We start from the raw sequence: 18,255 nt of genomic DNA on the forward strand, positions 1-18,255 counted from the left end.
GAGATGGCTGTCTCCGCTTTCTTTTGACCTCCCAAGGCAGCTGCTTGGTAGGGACCAAATGGCATGGAAGAAGAATATCTGCCTCGCACCTGCTTGCTCCAACCGCCTGCCACCGTGCCACCGTGCCCACCAGGCGCCCCGGGAGGCAAGCCCGTCCCAGGGCCCCTCTCCATGGAATACCAGGACAGCAGAGTTAAGATAGTTTTCTCTTCTTCAAAACATCATTAGGATTGGGGGGTGGGGGTGGGGGGGTGGCGGGAAATGAATCTCTCTCGCATTTTGCATAAATACATGGTAAGTTATCAATTGATGTTCAAATAGCTTAATTGAGTTTGAGGGGGGGAAAGGTCATTTAATTGGTCTATTGAAATGTTAACAGAAACAGATATGGCAAGGAATAGACTTTAATGGCTGCAGTGTGGCACTGATGTCTGCATTCACTTGCAAAATTGTTAATTAGGGCACTTTGGTAGTTCATTTGCTTTTGTATTGATGTGCTTAGTCCAACGAGAGAAATTGGGTTTGTGTATGGCATTTCCACGGGGCAGGAGAGACTCTCCCTACAGTCAGGAAAATAAGGAAAATAAAGTGTAAATCAGAACTGGTTGATGATTTGTGCCAGTGTCTTCATTAACATGCTTTCAGTTATGTAAGTCATTTGCTAGTGGCTAGTGTGTTTTTGTATATGAGTAAGTTTGATATATTTGGCTTAATTTTTTTAATCATTTTAGCATTGGACTTGAACAACGGTATAGTATGATATTTTTTTCTAAGTCATGTATACAAAGCTTTTTAAACTAGATTAAATCAGACTGTACTGCAAAACAAGGAATTAGATATCTATGTTCGTTGAGCCCCTGGAAGAAGGTATTATCTCCTTCAGTGCATACCAAAAGAATATATTCAGTTGCAATTCCTGGCCCACAGCCCTCAGTGCCAGTGAAATTACAAAACCAGACCTTAATATATGCTTTGGGTCCATCGTCCCCCTCCTACAGAACATAAACCTTTAAGGTATTGACGTTTTGCATGTGGGAATGGCGAAATGGCACTGAGAGTCCACCTGCATTTTTTGAGGGTTGTAATTGCAAGTATTAATCCTGGTGCTGTTTCCTAATAGACTCGCTGGATGCAAAGCTTTGTATTTGAATTGGTTGCAAGAAAGCTGTATTGTGTACAGTAATAATACTACATTGTACCTTAGGTACTTTTTATAAACAGGCAGCAAGAAAAAAAAAAACAAGTGAAAAAACAGGTAGCTGTGAATCATCACTTTTACAACAGGGATCCTGTTGTCCTCCTGCAACAGGAACAGGTTAGCAGAGGCGATGACATTTTGCAGCAAGTAAAGTGCCGATCGTAACAGCTCCCAAATGAAAAGGACTTTTTGTTCATTATCTATATTGTAATTTCACATTTGGGTGCTGCGTCTGCCAGTTGTTTCGGAGTTCGGGGCTTTGGGACGTAGTTTGTGACGGAGCGTTTCTTTTAAAGTCCTGTAGCGAGAGTTGACATCAGCTTCATTTACTCGTATGTATTTGTGAAAGTGCTTACGTGAAGATCACAAATATGCGCAGGGCAGCTATCTATCTCGTTCTGTGAGTTTAATCCCAGTCCCAGAACGTTTCATTGTGGCCCTATGCAAATGTATTTACATAGGAATGGGTCTTGGGCCCTTTAAAGAAGGCAACAAAGTTGGAAGACTGAGGCCAACAAATAAATGAAAGTTTCTCTAAATCCATTGGATAATAGAGGCAGTGTTAAGGCTAACCACAGTGTTGAACTAAACAGAGGGATTACTCCTGGGTTTTGCATCAGTTGTTTTCTGCCGGGTGGCCTCACTTGTCAAAAAAAAAAAAAAAAAAAAAAGTTTAACGGGCGAACATTCACATGGCACATTGAGAAAAGAAGTATGCTTAATTCCATCAAAGCTCAGAAATCAGTCATTAATTTATTCTAACCTCCAATTGTTGGTCATTTGTGAAACATCTGGCCTTTAAGTCATAGGAACCTAAACATAAGTACAATGTGAGTTCTTCTGAAGATGGGAGTCGGGTCTGGCGGGGGTGCTGCCTTAGCGTGTGTATGTGAGCATGGGCGCACGCATGTCTGTGTACGGCATAGGTCGCAACTGCCACTTAATTTCGGAGACTTTGAAACATATTAAAATGAATCCTTCAGTTAATTTACTCTCGAAATTAGATTATTGTTCATTTGCATCTTGGAAAAGTTCTGCCATTCAAAAGAGTCTCTTTCTTCATGGTGAGTTAACAGTTAGATATTTAGCAATCTTGCAGCTTGCTAGTCAGAAATAGTTTCTAATGAAGTTGAAATTTGAGATAGAAAATGTATAAAAGCTTTCAGGAAAGACATACCCTATTTTCCATATGGCTAAGTAATTGTTATGATATTTGTTTTAAAGCTGGACTTAGACACTCCTGACTGCCCTCTAATTTGATATGGCTGGTCCCGGCGATTCTTCTGGAGGAAACTTTCGTAGTAGAACGCACTGAAGGAGATAAATAATTTTGCAGCTATAAGCACATTGCAAAGTATAGAAAATAATTCAGTTGCCTTTACTGTGGTGCGGATAACAGTCTCCAGGTTATTTGCCTCTGCTGGGAGTTGGAACCAGAATGAAAAGGAACCGAGTGATTAAAAGCAGATTTGAAATAAAGGTGGCATCTCGGAGCTGGCAAAATTCTGCCTTTTGTTAAGCTTAAAATAACGCCTGCTATGTAATTCTCAGGGCTGGAGGGGCTTGGTTTTAGTTGGGGAGGGAATATAGTTCTTCATGTACAGCTTAAACATTGCAACACCTCCTGTCATTAAATTTCATGTATTTTTACGTGGGCATAGAGTGAAATTAGATTTCAAATATGATGGAAAAATTTAGATCTGTCAATCCGCATGGCTATGGGGGTATCTCGGAGCTTTCTGTCTCCAGGCATTTACCTGCCTGTACTTTTTTTTTTTTGTTTTTAAAGACCAGCGTTCCCTCTTTGGCCTGACCATTTGCTTTTTGTGGTCAGCAGAGACTGGCTGGTTTAACAAAAGTAATGATGCTATCCAAGCGCATGACAAAAAGAAAGAATGTTGAAGGTTTTGTATAAAGGGGCTTTTTCTCTTAATATTTATTTATCCTTTCCCCCTTGCTAAGTAAATAAATCTTTAATCCCCACTCCATTGTAAAATTTACTATATCCAAATCTAGACAGTTGTAACTCCTTTCAAACTGGGCTTCATCCTTTCCCAGTAAAGGGATATCTGCGATTTTGGCAGCCTGACACACCTTATATTAAAAAAATCCAGTGAATAAATTAGGGGTGACTTCCTCTATTTGGGTTCTTAGTGTTGACTTGGCCCCGCCATAGTGTGGCTAGAATTTAGCACCACTGTGACTTGGAAGCGTGGGGGAAAGCGCGGTCACTCACGTGTTGCACGGTGCACGTACGTGTGCGCACGTATGCACGACCCACCAGCGCAATACGTAAAAAGTCACGTTTCAACTTTGTTAAAGCCCTCATTTCCGAAGCACTGATGTCCAAAGTACTGGTAGGATAGTGGAGATGAGAAGTGGGGGGGAGGGGGGCGGATAAATCTCTTTAAACAGCTTGTGAAATGTAATGTTTGAAATGGTTCTTTGAGAACGTGCAGATTATGGCTTGCGTAGTGACTCTTTCCAGCTCTCTGGGAAATGAGCTGTTGACATTCTTTTGGGTCATCATCCAAGATAGGAGGGCAACCACAAGGATTTAGCAGATAAATTCATCCAAAAAGACCTTTATCCATTTCATTGCAACTTGGAAACGTTCATGTCGAATAGCAGCATTAATGTAGCCCTTTTAGCCCTTCAAAGTGAGCCTTATGTTTAAAAAAATAATAATAAAAAAATAAATCAAATGACCAGAGTAATAACTTCTTTAGGTCTTCTAAGAGGTAATTCATTATTTAGGTAATTCTGGAGCATAAACCCATCTTTCCTTCAAGAGACTCTGAAATAGAATTGGGGATCTTATATGGTGAAAGAGTCTCTTTTGAATTCTAATCAACTGGATCTGTCTCAGATTCATTTCTAGTTTATTGTAAACAGTGGAATTTAAATTAATTTCTTCTTATCTTGTCTTTTGAAGAAAACTAGCAACATGTATGAAAGGTTTTATTTTTAAATACAGCTCAGAGTGTATTTTATTTGGGGTTTTTTTGTTCTTTTTTTTTTTTTTTTAACTTTATAAACCAGGTGTCGGACAGGATGGGTTTTGACAGCCAGGCAACGATTATGCATTAGTATAGGCAATTATGAAATAAATAGGAAAAAAAAAACCCCAAAACTTTTTGACTTGAACTGGAGTGATACTATAAGGGCTGAATGTGCAGGCAAGGTTCCCACAATGCACTGTGAAAACCTAGGCTAACAACCACCCCGCTGCGTTGAAAACCCCCAAAAAAGACAAAAGCACAATGAAATAGAAAGCTTACCACCGGTAGCTTTCAAAACGACAAACTAGGCAAACTATACATCTCCACCACTCCAATTTTGTCAGAATGCTAATGAGCTTGCTCTGATCTTTACTCGGCTTCCCGTGTTTTCTACATCTTCAAGGACCACATGGCGCTAGCAAAATAAAGACAACTAAATGAGAATTTCGAATGCTTTTTGTGTTCGGACCTGGTGCCTTTCAGTTGACGCACTCGTTGAATATTCTCAACTTAAAAGCGTACAACAGGGGGCTGGGTATGAACTTTTTAGCAGGGGGAAATTTGTACAAAAGTAAATGAGTGTGATGAGGAAAATATGAGAAAAATTTCTGATTAATTTCCACTCTATAATATCAATGACACCTTCAGCCCCTCTCATACTCCTCTAACAAGAGATGCTGATAAAAGATGAATGATTCTGTGTTGTTCACAGTGAATGTTTAGTGGTTTTTTAATAGCGGCATTCTACATAAAAGGCACCAGGAAGTACTCTGCATTAGCAGTTGAGATCACTAGTTAATAGGATGATGTCTTTTAGCTTTTGTCACAAGATTATTAGAAAGGATGGGTTTCTGTTCTCATCCCAGCATACTTTGGAGTGCTTGTTGAGTACAAGTGCTAAAATGCAGGTTTCTGGGTATTGTTTCTCATGCAAAGTAAAAGCCCTTTTAATGCAACACCTTTTACTTTTTTTTTTACCAGGTGATTTTTGTCATTGATCTCTTATCTGCCCCCTTTAGCTGTATTAATCACTTGGAGTGGTCTGCTTCTCAGTGGGGGCTTGATGATGTATATGTGTATAGATTCACTATCAAAAATAAATCCCTTATATGCTCTGCACCTTCACAAACCTGATTATCAAGCTGTATTTACCAGTCTGTATTATACTGCCTTGAATGCTTCTTACCAGAGTCGTCCAGTCTGTGACACGAATTTGCGCTGGGGGAGGGAGGGATAAGCTAGGAGGAGGCATCCTGCTCCCTAAGCCAAGTTTTGTCTTTTAAAAACAATTGAATTCGCAATTCTCTTTGGAGTTCTCAAAAGTAAATGCGGATTTGTATTCACCAGTGTAAGGGCTGGGGGAGGAAAATGATGAATGTTCAGTTTTGCCCGAGAGACGAACTCCATTTAAAAATTGGTTTTGCCACCAGCTTCAGGCTCGCAAGCAGCCAGTGTGAAAAATATCGGTGCGTATACATAAAGAAAAAGTTGTAGCTAGGTAGGCAAATCATCATGGTCTCTTCGTGTTTCTATATCTGTTGTAAATCAGAAAGAATGAATTAATAACACTGTAGGTTTTGTAGTAGTTTGCCAGCCTTGCTTTCCATATACGCCGTTGTTTTGCTTAGCTCAGCGCAATTAGTCTCAGGTGAACTGAACACTTGCCAGAGCACGAGGTGGTAGAGAGTTGTCCAACCGTACTGTGAAAGACAAAGATGCACATGGCGAAGCACAGCGAGAGAAAGGATGGTGTAGCAACGGCAGTTCTGGCAAGATAGAAAATTCAAAAGTATCACTGAAAACAACATCTTTACCATTTACCTTTTTACATTTAGCATAAAAAGTGAGTGAAAGTGTTTCAAAAAAAGTCCGAATACATGAATGATACATATGTGGCACTGGTTTGGTTTTTTGCTGGTGTTAGTTTGTGAGTATTCCCTATTGGAAATACCTAACAATTAGGAGGCTAGAAGGATATTACTAATATCCTACACTGCTGTTTACTACTAGCAGTTTGTGCTGGGGGGAAGAAAAGGCGTTTGACACGAGCACAAGAGTTAGTGATTCTTATTGTAACGTGGTAACAGTTCACCAAACTATGCATTGGTAGTCACTGCTTTTTTTTTGAAGCAAAGCAATATTATAAAGCACTCGATGAGATGCTTCTCTCTGCAGTGTTCAGGGATGTTAACTTGCTGCCAGGGTTATGGTAATGGGAATTTTGTCAACTACCGAAACCCTGGGTAAAAGAAGTGCAAAAAAATTATGGTCGAGAGCTTATTTACTTCTACGTTTAGTTCTGCTTCTCGATGTGCTTCTACGTTGCATCCAAGTGTGACTTGACTGACCTGAAGCCCACAGAGCTCTGTAGAAAAGCCAGCTAGTACTGAATCCATGCATGCAAAGCCATTCCTTAAAATTTTTTAATGCAGATAAACTGGCACGCTAGTAAGCTGTTTTTCTGATGTGAGTCCTCAGGGTTCACACCTTTCCTACACAATTTTCTGCACAAGTATTGCTTTTGTAGTTGCCAGAACTATGCACTTTATGCGCCATTGAGAACTTCTTGAGTTCTTGAGGTTCATCAACCTTTCTCCGGTTTCCCGTCTGTCATGTTGCCTCCACAGTCTCTTACGGGCAAACTCTTTCCTCCCCAATCTCCATCTCCTCCTATTAGCAGTTCCTGTGAATCACTCTTGACTTGCTTTTGGTAAAGGACGACCATCTGGCCATATTTTTCCAAATTGCCAGCATTTCTACAGCTGAGGAGCTCCCACGGAATGAACACACCATACCAAACCCCAGAGTTCACAGTTCTGACTCTCTGATTCACCACATCTCTTCAGTCTTAAATCTGTGCATTGCTAGGCAGAAGTTCCCAGGAGGAGACCTTTCCAAGACCAGACATGGGCAGCGTGCATGTTCAGCCTTCCCAGGCCAAGTTCATTAAATCCTTAAAGCAGCTCAGCAGCAACAATGACCATATTTACTTTTTTCTCAAAGTAACGCAGAATTGCCATTGGCTGCCGAAGGACTGAACGGTAAGTCGGCCTCCTCTCCATGCTTCCCTGGCTGGTAGCCTCATCAGTGCCTTAAAAGAACCTGTCAACAAAGTGCTTGAAGCCAGCTTGAAGAAGAGAGCCCGAGCACAGCGGAGCCCGTGTAGCAGGAGGCTACTCTGGGAGAGCCTTAGGCGCTATGAATAGACTTGCGAGCCTTCCAAAAGTCTTGCAAGACCCAACAGACACTTGCTTCTTTTAACTGATTTCCATCTTTCTTTGTGGTATTGCAGTATAAATGCTCTTTCATGTGGTAGGCATAGTCTTTGGCTTTATGCCTGGAAGTTAGCTTTCTCCACAATCAGTCCCTGCCTGTAAAGAGAAGGCGAGGAGAAAGGCACTTTGGTCACCGCGGGGCTCCAAGCCCACGATGCCACTGCAGTCTGCAGAAAGCCCTGTTATTTTTTCTTGCTTTTCTCACGTTTGCCACCAGAAACACCTTTTCTGTCAAAACTGGAAACTGTGGGGCCCCAGGACACCTCAGCCTAGCTGAACTTGCCCAGTTAGCCCTGGGAAGCTTTGGATCCCAGAAGCGCAAACCTGCCAGCTCCCAGTAAGAGTAGGCGTCTTCATTAACACCGACACAAGGTCACATTCATTGCCAACCACCATCTCACTTCAGGCAGTTCCTTGGGTTAAATTCTTTAGTGGACAAAGAAGTCATTTTAAACAGTCTGCAACCCCTTCCCAGCGCCAGGAGAATATGTTTGGAAGGAAGTAAGGCAACATTTGGTAAAAATGGGATAATATGCTGCCTTGTAGAGCACAATCCAATGACTTTAAGGTTACCTGGCCTCTCACTTCAGAATCTTACCCAGCCATCACTTGCCAAGTAAACAGGCAGATGGTCGATGGAGTAGTTACGAGCAACAGAGAAATTACAGTCACTCATAGGAAAGTATCCGATTCTACTCGTCAACCTGCGAGCGAAATAGTTCATCTGCCAGACCATCATCCCCTTCTTGGTGAATTTCCAGGCGTGAACTACTGTTTCTTCCGTAGCTTCAAAGGTTCAAGTGTGTCGGTTAATGGTGCGTGTTTCCTGTGCAGAGGTCTGATGTATACTTTTCCCAAGCCCGTGCTTCTTCTGAAGTTGTGCTACGTGAGAAAATTTGGGTACAAAAAATACCAGAGGGTGATAAAGTACAAGGTTGGTCCTGCTCAGTGCTAGGATCCCTGCAGGCACTGTGCTCAAGGCAGGAAGCTCTCCAGATGTTTCAGTTGAATCCCACCTCTTGTTGCCTGAATTTTGGGCCACAAACTACGTGTTTTCTTGGCCTGGATTGGTGGTCCCACATGCAAAATATATTTGTAATCTCTATCAAGCCCAGACAATCTGTTTCTGTTGATTTTCTGTTATTTTCTAGTGGCTGCTGTCTTGACTCGTCATGTAGAGAAAATCGGCAATCTTTCAGGCAGTTCGTACTTCTGTGGAAGTTTCGGCCCTTTGATAATTTTAGGTTGCTAGGGCTGCAGGCCACAAATGCTTGTCTTCCTGTGAGTCATTCCCACTCCAGGTAGAATAAATCCTCACACGTGCTGGGATGTGGCTGAACCCTGACCTTTTGTTTACACAGCTCTCCAAATTTTAAATCGCCCCTCTGATTTATTATGTTTCAGAAACCAAAGAAATTACAAGTTTCCTGTTCGATATTAAGCTAATTTGATGTGTGCTTGTGATAAAGGCATTCCCTTGGCAGCAGCTTCCTTTCGTTAGGGTTACAGTAGTTTTGGGGGCTGAAATTGAGTCAGACAATGCGCTGCAATGTAACTCTGCCTGGCAGATTCTTGGCAGTCGGTACCTACCTTTATGAGACTCCATTGTGTGGACATCAATGTCTCCTTCTCAGCTGCTCTCAGGCAGCAAGTTAGTGGCCATGAATTTGCCTTTCTAATGTTCCTTGGGCGTTTTCCCATCCAGTTCAGACTCAGAAAATTGTGGTAGGGCTTCATGTGCTAGCTAGCTCTTCTGCAGTGTCATCTGAACAATGGTCCCGTCCTGTTTCTCTCTTGGTGTTCATTTTCAGAGATTTTTAATAACCGAGGAGGTCCGTGTTCAGTGAAAAGAAGTAGTATGCTGGAAGAAAGCTGGGCATAGTAATCTGAAACAGGAGGCATGAAGCTCAAGGTGGAGCAGCTCATCTCTTTGTGCTATGGGGTGCCTACTGCAGGGTCCGTTTCGACACTGAGACCTTTGAAGAATTTTTTTAACCAAAATTCCGAGCTTTTCCACCAAAGGTGGTCCTCTGAAAGCAGAGGAGGAGGATGATTCAGGAAATAGGTCTCTCCTGGGTTGCCTTGGTTTCACTCAGTGAAAAATTGTGGATCACTAGTCGTTTAAAAATCTTCACCATAGCTTTCAGTTGCGTTGGACACATTTTGTGGTAGGTGTTGTGTAACTCGCCTTTGCAAAGAATATCTGTTGTATGTAGATATGTATGTAGAATATCTGTGAATATAGGCTTTTCTGCTTAAGTATTTGTTAAATTCAGTAACTTGCATTAAAAGCAAGAGCTCCTCTGTGCGTAAGCTATTCCCAGTGAGTGAGACGAGAAGACTATTAAAATGGGTGGGAAGTCCACCGTTGACTTCGAAGGGTTTGAGACCTTCCATCAGCCTTTGTTATCAATGTGAGGTTGGTCAGCTCAAACACCCAGCGTCGTTTCTTATCCCTTCCCATGTCTTCTTTCAGTAAAGCTGTAATTGCTGTGGCGGGTCAGCCCCACACCCTGGTCCGTAGAGGGACAGGTACAGGTTGAACCCAGGCAGGAGCAAGAAACTCTACAAGGGCCAGTTACAGCCTAACCTGGACCCAGGTAACATTTCATTTAACCTCTAGAAAATAAAGGTTAGCTCATGTCCTAAAGCAGGAGGATCCAATTGCTACCTCCCGTGGTTTTTTTTGTTTATTTGTTTGAATATTTATTGCTACAGCTTTGCCTTTCCATATTCAACATTCAACCTGGTTTTAATTCTTGCTGAGCTCTTAGTTTCAACATTGCCTTGTGGCGACGAGTTCTGCTGGTAAATGATGAGGCTTTGAGGAAAGATCGTTCTTTTTATCGGTTTTAAACACACCACCTTCAATTTCAGTGAATTTCCTCAGGTTCTTATGAGACAAGATGGGACACGTCCAAGAACTAGTCTTTATTTGCTATTCATGTTCTCCTTCAGGTAAACAAGCCAATCTGTCCGCTCGCTCCTAATACAGAAACTCGTAAAAACTCGTCCCCACGATTGGGTGAATGCAACTGGATTGGCTTTTTTTTTCAGCAGGCAAATAAAAGTGCTGGGGTACATTTTCAAAAGACCTCGCCGTTAATTTTGTGGCTTTTGCTGGCTTTTGGGTGGCTCTCGGTGGTCATCTACCTTCCATCAACTACCAAATAGCCCAGAAAGGAGCAGAGCGAAGTTGGCCGGTTTTTGTCGTTACTCGCCCCGCTCTAGTTCCCATGCGCTGGCATTCTGCTGCTGGCCTCTTCACCCAAGTGTGCTGAGTGAAGAAAGCTTCTTCTATTCTTTTTTAAAACTGTGTGTAAACATCAGCAAATGGGTGAAGAATGGGCTCTGTCTTAAGTAGGTTGTTTTTCATGTAGTTCTGTTGAGGTAAATGGGGAGACATGGGGAGTTTGCTGTGTTTAACCGTGACACCATGGCACACACACTATACGCCAGTGCAAATAAAATTTAAAAACAATTACCGCTTAAGACGGCATACAAAGTGATTTCTGTAAACCTGTTATTTCTTGCCAGATTGAACGGGCTGGTTTGGGATGCTGATAGAAACCTTTTATCTTCTGCAGGTTGTAATTCATTTTTGCACAACAGCTAAATACATTTACATTTAAGGATTTTTTTTTTAAATTATTAATCTATTAGCTTATCTTGACAGATTTACAACGGTATAAAGTGTAGAGGACTTACTGTGTTCATCCATTTACACTGTAAACTAATCTTGTCCCTGCATGTTGCTGCTTTTTCTTCCTTTTAAGTGGCATTCACAGTGTTTCGTAGCACTTTCTTCTCTGTTTTCTTAGCAATGTACAGGTTTACCATGTTAATCTATATTGGGTTTATCTAACGACTAGCTGCCCAAACGGCTTAAAAATAATGGGTTTAATAGCACATATATGTACGGATAGCTGGCTGAGTGTAAGGGGTAGGGTTGGAAGTATTTTTAACAGGAAAGGAAAAAAAAAAAAAGAAATTGTTTTTGCAAGTTGATTCAGAAGAGACATTTGTCAAGATGCTTCTTATTTAAATATTTAATAAAATAATTAGCTTACAGGGTAAACAAAGATCCATTTGTAAATCTGGAAGAATGTGAAGGAAAAGGTATTTTTAAAAGACTGCCTGGGAGCTGTACAACGTTAAAATAAGCTAGTCGCTTTTATTGTTCTCGAAAATGGTAACGTATAAACACGCTTGTAATTCTTGAGCATTGTAGATGAAAATTGGCTCAAGTTGGTTTTGAGTTAACAGTCAGGAAAATTGTATTTGAATATGTGTGAGGAACCACAGGAGAAAAGAAAGGGGTTTGGGGTTTGGTTTTTTTTTTTTGCTGTCACTAAAATTCTGGCTATCGTTGCTTTGGCTATCGTTAAAATTTGTCCCAGTAAGGGACAAAATCACCAGACTTGACGCTGCAGCCTTGATCGAATCCTGCGCAGGAGCTATGACAGCGCAGAATCACAACTCGGAAGTCAGTAGGAGTTTCTCGTCTCTGAGGGCAGAATTTAGCGTCTTGTGCTATTCCAGGCTTGGTGTTGGGCTCGTTCCTAATCATCGAGGAGGGTTCTGGTAGATGTCAAGTGAAGAGAAGAATAGAGCACGCATCCTTCACCACTCAAGCCAGACAATGAAATTAGAAAATGGCACTGAGAGTTGATGTGAGAGAATTCCCCTGGATTCCTAGAGGAAGAATAAAACAAGAATGTATTGATTAAAAAAAAAAAAAAAAAAAAGAAAAGAAAAGAGAAAAAAGTGGAAAGAGCAGAAAGAAAGAGGGGAAAAAAGAAAATAAATTAGAGAAAGCCTGCCAGAATCCTCCTCAGAACCTATCTAATAATAAAGTCTGACATTAAAAGCTGTATTGTCTTTTTACATAAAGGCGCGTGTACTTACTGTTTCGTCTTAGTTTCTGGTTCTGCGTTTTTCAAATCTCTTAGCGAGCATTTTGCATGCATATGATGTTTGCAGCACTACCCGCCCTTATTTGAAGACTGTTTTCAGAAGTCATTATTGAACTATAGGATAAAAAGGTATAAGCATAATTACGTGTTAAAGAGAATAAATACGTTCTGCTAGATAGTTAACCAGGTGAGGTTAAACAAGATAAGATGAATTCTGGTCTTTTTAGAAAACTGGCAGTCTTCATTTTAAGCTACAATGTAAAGTGCTTTATCCTGAGATTAGGTATTGTGGCAGAAGCTAAAACTGCCTTTTTCCCCTAACCGTGCCAGAATACAACCTCCTTTTCTTTTTGCGCTAACAAGACTGCTTTACCACCACAGCCCACTCTAAGTAATTAAATCAATCCTTTGTACTTACCGTATTCTCCTCTAGTGACGGTACTAGATCTGATTATATGCTTCATGCATATTCAAAGTACGGCACTGACAGCTCTTTAATGAGCTCTTACTTAATCAGTACGAACAATGTTCATCTTGTTCTTTTTTTCCTCATACATTAGAGCTAGGAACAGTTGGGGAAAAAATGAAACATCCAGCATTCATTTGAAAAATATATTGTACTTTGAAAAGTGTCTAAGCTGGGGAAGTTGCATTCTGCCCTTTAAAAGTCTGATGGACAAATTGGATTACTAGTATTGGATTAAATAACAAATGGTTAGAGGAGAAATGAGAAAAGCTCGCTGTGATCACAGGCTTTAATATTTTTTGTTACTTATAAAGCTGAAGGGGTCTTTAACCAGTTATTAAAGTCAGGATTAATTTGTAATGGTCCAACTTACTAGCTTTAAAAGGGTTTTGTTGTTGTTGTTGTTGTTGTTTTTTATTGAAAACAATAGCGTAATGCATGTATTATGGAAAAAAATTTAAGTTTAAGATCTGTGGGCTATTTATAGATTTTTGTCATCTTGTACTGGTTCAGATAAGAGGTTTGCATGTGTGGGATCGATTTGTTCTCAAACATGTTTTTCACTTCATTTAAATGATCTGTACAGTTTGGTTGTTTTTTTTTTTCCCCAAGAACAACACAGATATTTTCCCTATTTTAATTTCCAAGCATTTGTAGCAAGTCAATTAAATACTTGTTTTACACTTGGAAAGTGGAAAGAAAACCAACCCCAGCAGCAGCAGCAGGGTTTTACAGAGTGAAATTGTGTTAAAGAAAGGCTTTTTCTAATTTTTTTTATTTAGAAATTGTAAATGTGAGTTTAGCGTGTGATGTTGCTCCAGTAACACTCAGTTTTTCCTTGTTGAAAGTGTTTCGCCTGCATCCTTCCACCAAGGGGGGGAAAAAAAAAAAAGAAATAATGCTCTAATGGTAGCGTATTTGCTGAAAAGAGTTATTTAAATTTCGTACATACGGGAGTTCATCTTTATTTTGCTTGCCTGGGAAGAATCTGTTTCAGCTCCGTGCGCAAGAATTTAAAAGCTGACGGTCAACAAATAAAATATCAGCATCGACTGCTATTAATATTGCACACATGTGTCATTTCACTGATCAAAAAGGCCTTCACCGGGGTACAATTGGCCTTTTTCCAAATTGCAAGCTTTTTCTCAGCTTTTTCTTTTTTACTCTTTCTTCTTTTGTTGCTGCCTGGGGATTTGTGCCTATCGCAGCCGATATCACATGACTGGTGTCAGGGCATCACATGGGTCCAAAGCGAATACAAAAACAGATTAAAAATTCTGTAAAAACAATCAAGACTTTGTTAACTCACTTTTAAACCGGCCCATTCTATGGATATTGCGTGTGCTTCAGTGTCAGTGTGGAAATATCAAAAGAGGCACCTGTTTGGGTCTGACTCGACAGTTCTAAGCTTTACCTAGATTTTTTTCTCATTACATGTTGTAATTAACTTTATTTAGGAGGAATGCGTTAATAGAAAGAAGGTCATATCTTAAGTTTATGTTCTCACCCTGAGATTGCATGCCATGAAATTCAAGTTCAGATCCGCCGTTGAGCCAAACTCCTTTGAAACATTTCTGTTTTCAAGGCTTGCAAAATGAAATGCAGCAAGAACTTGCATTTATAATGGCATCTTTTAGCCGGAGATCCCAGACCACCCCAAACCCAACAAATTTAGTGTCATAAATTGATTAAAATGTTACTATGGCTACGTATGTTTGATTGTGGGAATTTATTTCACCGGCGGTCTGGCAATCTTAAGTGCCACCAAATAGACCGGTCATTTTGCAGGGATAAAAAAGGGCAATCTATCCCCTTTTTCTTTCCTTATTCCCCAAATAAATTTCAGCTACTTGGTGCATTTCAACGAAAGGTTGCTAATATTGATTATCATCTACTTCTAAAAGCAGACCCTGTTCGATGGACTGATACAGCAATGCCTTTGATCTGTAACTTAACAGCAAAGTGTACCTATAAGTTTTAATCCTCTTTGGGGGAGTGCTGAACTGCTGAATATTATTGTAAATGCCATGGCGTAATATTTTCAGCCCAAAAACAGAAGGGCAGGTCTTGGGGGAGAGCATTTCTACGTGACAAACTTCTTCCTTCAGTGCTCCATCATCCAGGAGCTAGACCCTGTTTCTTCTGCTTGGAAAAAGGCTGCAGGGCCATCCCCACTTTAGGATGCTCCGTGCTTCCCGTCTCACCGCTAGCCCCCTTCCAAGGAACAGTGTCATAAACAAAGAGCTTCCCAGGGTGATAAGTGGATGTGGGGACACGTCTCACATCAGAAAGAAGAGCATGCCAAATGGCGTGACATTTTTCTTACTGCGTTGGTCCACCAGCTCCACCCGAAGCTGGCCCACTTCCCTGTTCATCTCCTTTTCCTTCCCTTGTGTGGAGCCACCAAGCCCACGGGCCACAGCAGGGGGAATCAAAGAGTTTAGAGAAGGCCAGTGACCTCTCCTTGCAGGCAGCAGGTTCATAGCCAGGTGAGGAAGTGGTTCTCCATGCAGATCTGGGCTTGCACACTACCATGGCATTGGGTTGGGAACGTGCATGTGGCAGGCACGTACGTGCAAGCATTTCAGACGCTCCCATCCAGAAATTGAAAGCTTTCTTTTAGAGCAAAACAATATTTTTTCTGGTGTCTTTCCAGCTTCTGGTGCTGGAAATGGCTTCTCTGCAACCAGGGATCCTATGGTTTAAGTTCATAAGATAGCTTCCCTGAGCGTATGGCATCTTGCATCAGAGATTTCGGTACCTTTTACAAACATCGAAGAATTAACTTTTAGCACCCTTGTAAGATTGGTACGAGTGATTATCCCCATATCCCACACAAGGTGCTTAAATGCAGAGATCTGCCCACAGAGAAGTAGTGTTGAAGCTGGTGGAAGTACACAGAAGTCCCTTCTCATGCTCCTTTGCCACACTGTTTCAGGTTTCTTCCCAGTTTAGTTTTAATCAGAAGAAATGTGTGAGTTTCATAATTCAATGAGGTCTTTGCTCCTCCACTGACCTTGAGAGGTGAGAACAGCAGGTCACTACAGAGGTGCAGTCTCCACAAAGGACTTTGATGAGGTTTCTCCTAGTCCCCCAGCTCAGAGTGAGGTTTGGCTGAGCAACCCTGCTACGTGGAAAGGACAGTCAGGAGCCTCCTGGGCGCTCGTCTCCCTTTCCCCTGTGTGGCCTGATGGTGCAGAGGTGGTAATGGTCTTATAGAGTCCGGGTAGAGCGTAGCGTTGCCTGCAGCTATGGAGGGTCCTGGTCCTGGTCCTGGTCCTGATCCTGCCTGGGAGGCAATGACGATCATGGGCCAGGGAAAGGGCTGCTAGTCCATGCATACACACATGGGGACCCTTAGGCACCTGAACCCCAAAATGAGTCATATTTGCGCAGATGCTCTGTTTGATTGCGGGTGGAGAGACGAGTGGCTCTTTCCAGCTTGTGGTCTGGAAGAGTGGCCACAAGCCCAGAGAAGCTGAGCAGGTGCCCACGCCTTGGCCAAGGGTTCGGGATTACCAGCTCCTCTGCAGCGGCTTTGATCCCAACCACGTCATCCTGCCTGCCCTGGGTTTGCACAGGGGGACTGGCTCTTGCCCACAAGGATTGGGTTTGTCCTTGGAGGCCTGTGATGACCAGCAACAAGGGTTTTTTTCGTTGGGAAGACAGCACCAATATAGTTATTTCGTAAGACTTTAAAAGATACAGTACCAGTACTTTTTAAAAGGTGTTTATTTAGGTCGGGGTATCAGCATGGTAAAGAACACTAAAACGTATGCTGAATAAAGTCTGCTTTCAAAGATTTATTTATGGAGCAGGCAGCACCGGGCTGCAGGACTTGCAGTTCTGTGATATTTTTACCCTTTGAGGGTACACCTTGTAACGCTCAATGACACTGGAGACTGATATTCCAAAACCTGAATTGAAATATGTCGCTCAATTTGTGAAATGCCACATAAGTAATGAAATTCTTTCGATTGCAGGAAGAAACACAGAAGAAGAGGAAGCCATGATGCAGGAATGGTTCATGCTGGTTAATAAGAAGAATGCCTTAATTAGACGAATGAACCAGCTTTCTCTTCTGTAAGTACCGATGGATACCTGTATTTACAAAAGGATGATTTGCTGGAATATTTACCCAGCAGGAAGGTGCAAAATTTTTTTTGCTTTCTTCCCATTAGACTTCAGAAATGTTCCCTCAAAAGTGAGTGGCGTGGCTGATTCGTGGAACACATCGAGTAACTTGTTTTTCTCATATTTCAGACTTGAAAATGAGAAGCGTGCAACGACACAAGCTTAGCCAGAGCTGCGGAAAAATAAATAATTAAAGAAATATTAAGCCCAGTTAAGTTTGCAAAGGCCCAACAGTAGAATAAAATTGCGGTTTAGAAATGCGCAAGTAGATTTGGCTTGTGCCTCAGATGTGACAGGTGAAGACTATTCAGGGGAGAGAGCAAAATTTGGGTCGCTACCTGCTTGGTAGAAAGCCTCGATCCTGTCGCTAGTTCAGCGGCACCGGGCTGCCGAAAGGGTATTAGTGACTCAGTCACGGTGCGATGATAGCACCGATACTGCAAAGTAAGGACAAATAAACTTTTTTTCGCCAGCACTAGTGAGGAAGGGAGAAGGCGCTGCTCGCTTTTCGCGGCGTGCTGCCTCAGCGCTGCTTTTCCGTCTGCTCTCGGTTTCATTATATTTCTTTCAGTAATGCCACCTAGTGTAGATGCCTGCATACTTCCCTGGGAAGAGCCTGTGCTCACGAATTTCCGACCGTGTCTGAACTTGACAGAAGATTCTACCTTCAAAATACTAAGCTTTCTAATCCCGTGTCTAATTTTCATTATTCATTAGGGCAGAATGTATATAGGATAATACTTCCAGTGTCATATTATCTTGGTGAATAGGCCGATGCTGGAATTTGTTCATTAGATCCGGGGGAATGTTTTATACCTAGGACATTCCACAACAGCCGCTCCAAGGGTGAATATGAAATAATTACGTCCTGTAGCACAATAGAGTTAAACTGCCGGAATTAAAGCCAACATTAGAGAAAATTAAAAGGCCCTGTTACCGAACGTGCCACCTGAGCAAGGTTTTAAGTTTGTGTATATCATTTGTTTGGAGTAGCTTAAAGTTAAAGAGAAAAGTCGGTTATGAGTCCTAAAATCAATGTAAGTTAAAGGTTCTTTTAAGTGTTTAATGATTTAGTAATTAACATATTGATGAACTTTTACAACTTGCCTAGGGAAAAAGAACATGACCTAGAAAGGCGCTACGAGCTGCTGAACCGGGAGCTAAGAGCAATGCTTGCTATTGAAGGTAAGAGCGATGCTGGGTACCGAGGGAAGGAAAATGCTCGCTGCCGAAGGTGGCTACCTGAAAGTACCGAACACGGAGG

At 41.6% G+C, this 18,255-nt stretch overlaps 1 protein-coding gene across 20 annotated transcripts in view; it reads left to right on the plus strand.

The window, feature by feature from the left end:
- EHBP1 (EH domain binding protein 1) overlaps positions 1-18,255 on the plus strand; it is a 229,740-nt gene that overhangs the window by 203,764 nt on the left and 7,721 nt on the right. For all 20 annotated transcript variants that reach the window (XM_074579200.1, XM_074579202.1, XM_074579203.1 and 17 more), the window contains 2 exons: positions 16,841-16,940; positions 18,103-18,176. In XM_074579200.1, coding sequence (XP_074435301.1) covers positions 16,841-16,940; positions 18,103-18,176 — 174 coding nt within the window. The remainder of the gene's footprint in view (positions 1-16,840; positions 16,941-18,102; positions 18,177-18,255) is intronic.

This window comes from Larus michahellis, chromosome 3, assembly GCF_964199755.1.
Source record: "Larus michahellis chromosome 3, bLarMic1.1, whole genome shotgun sequence".
Taxonomy (NCBI): Eukaryota; Metazoa; Chordata; class Aves; order Charadriiformes; family Laridae; genus Larus; species Larus michahellis.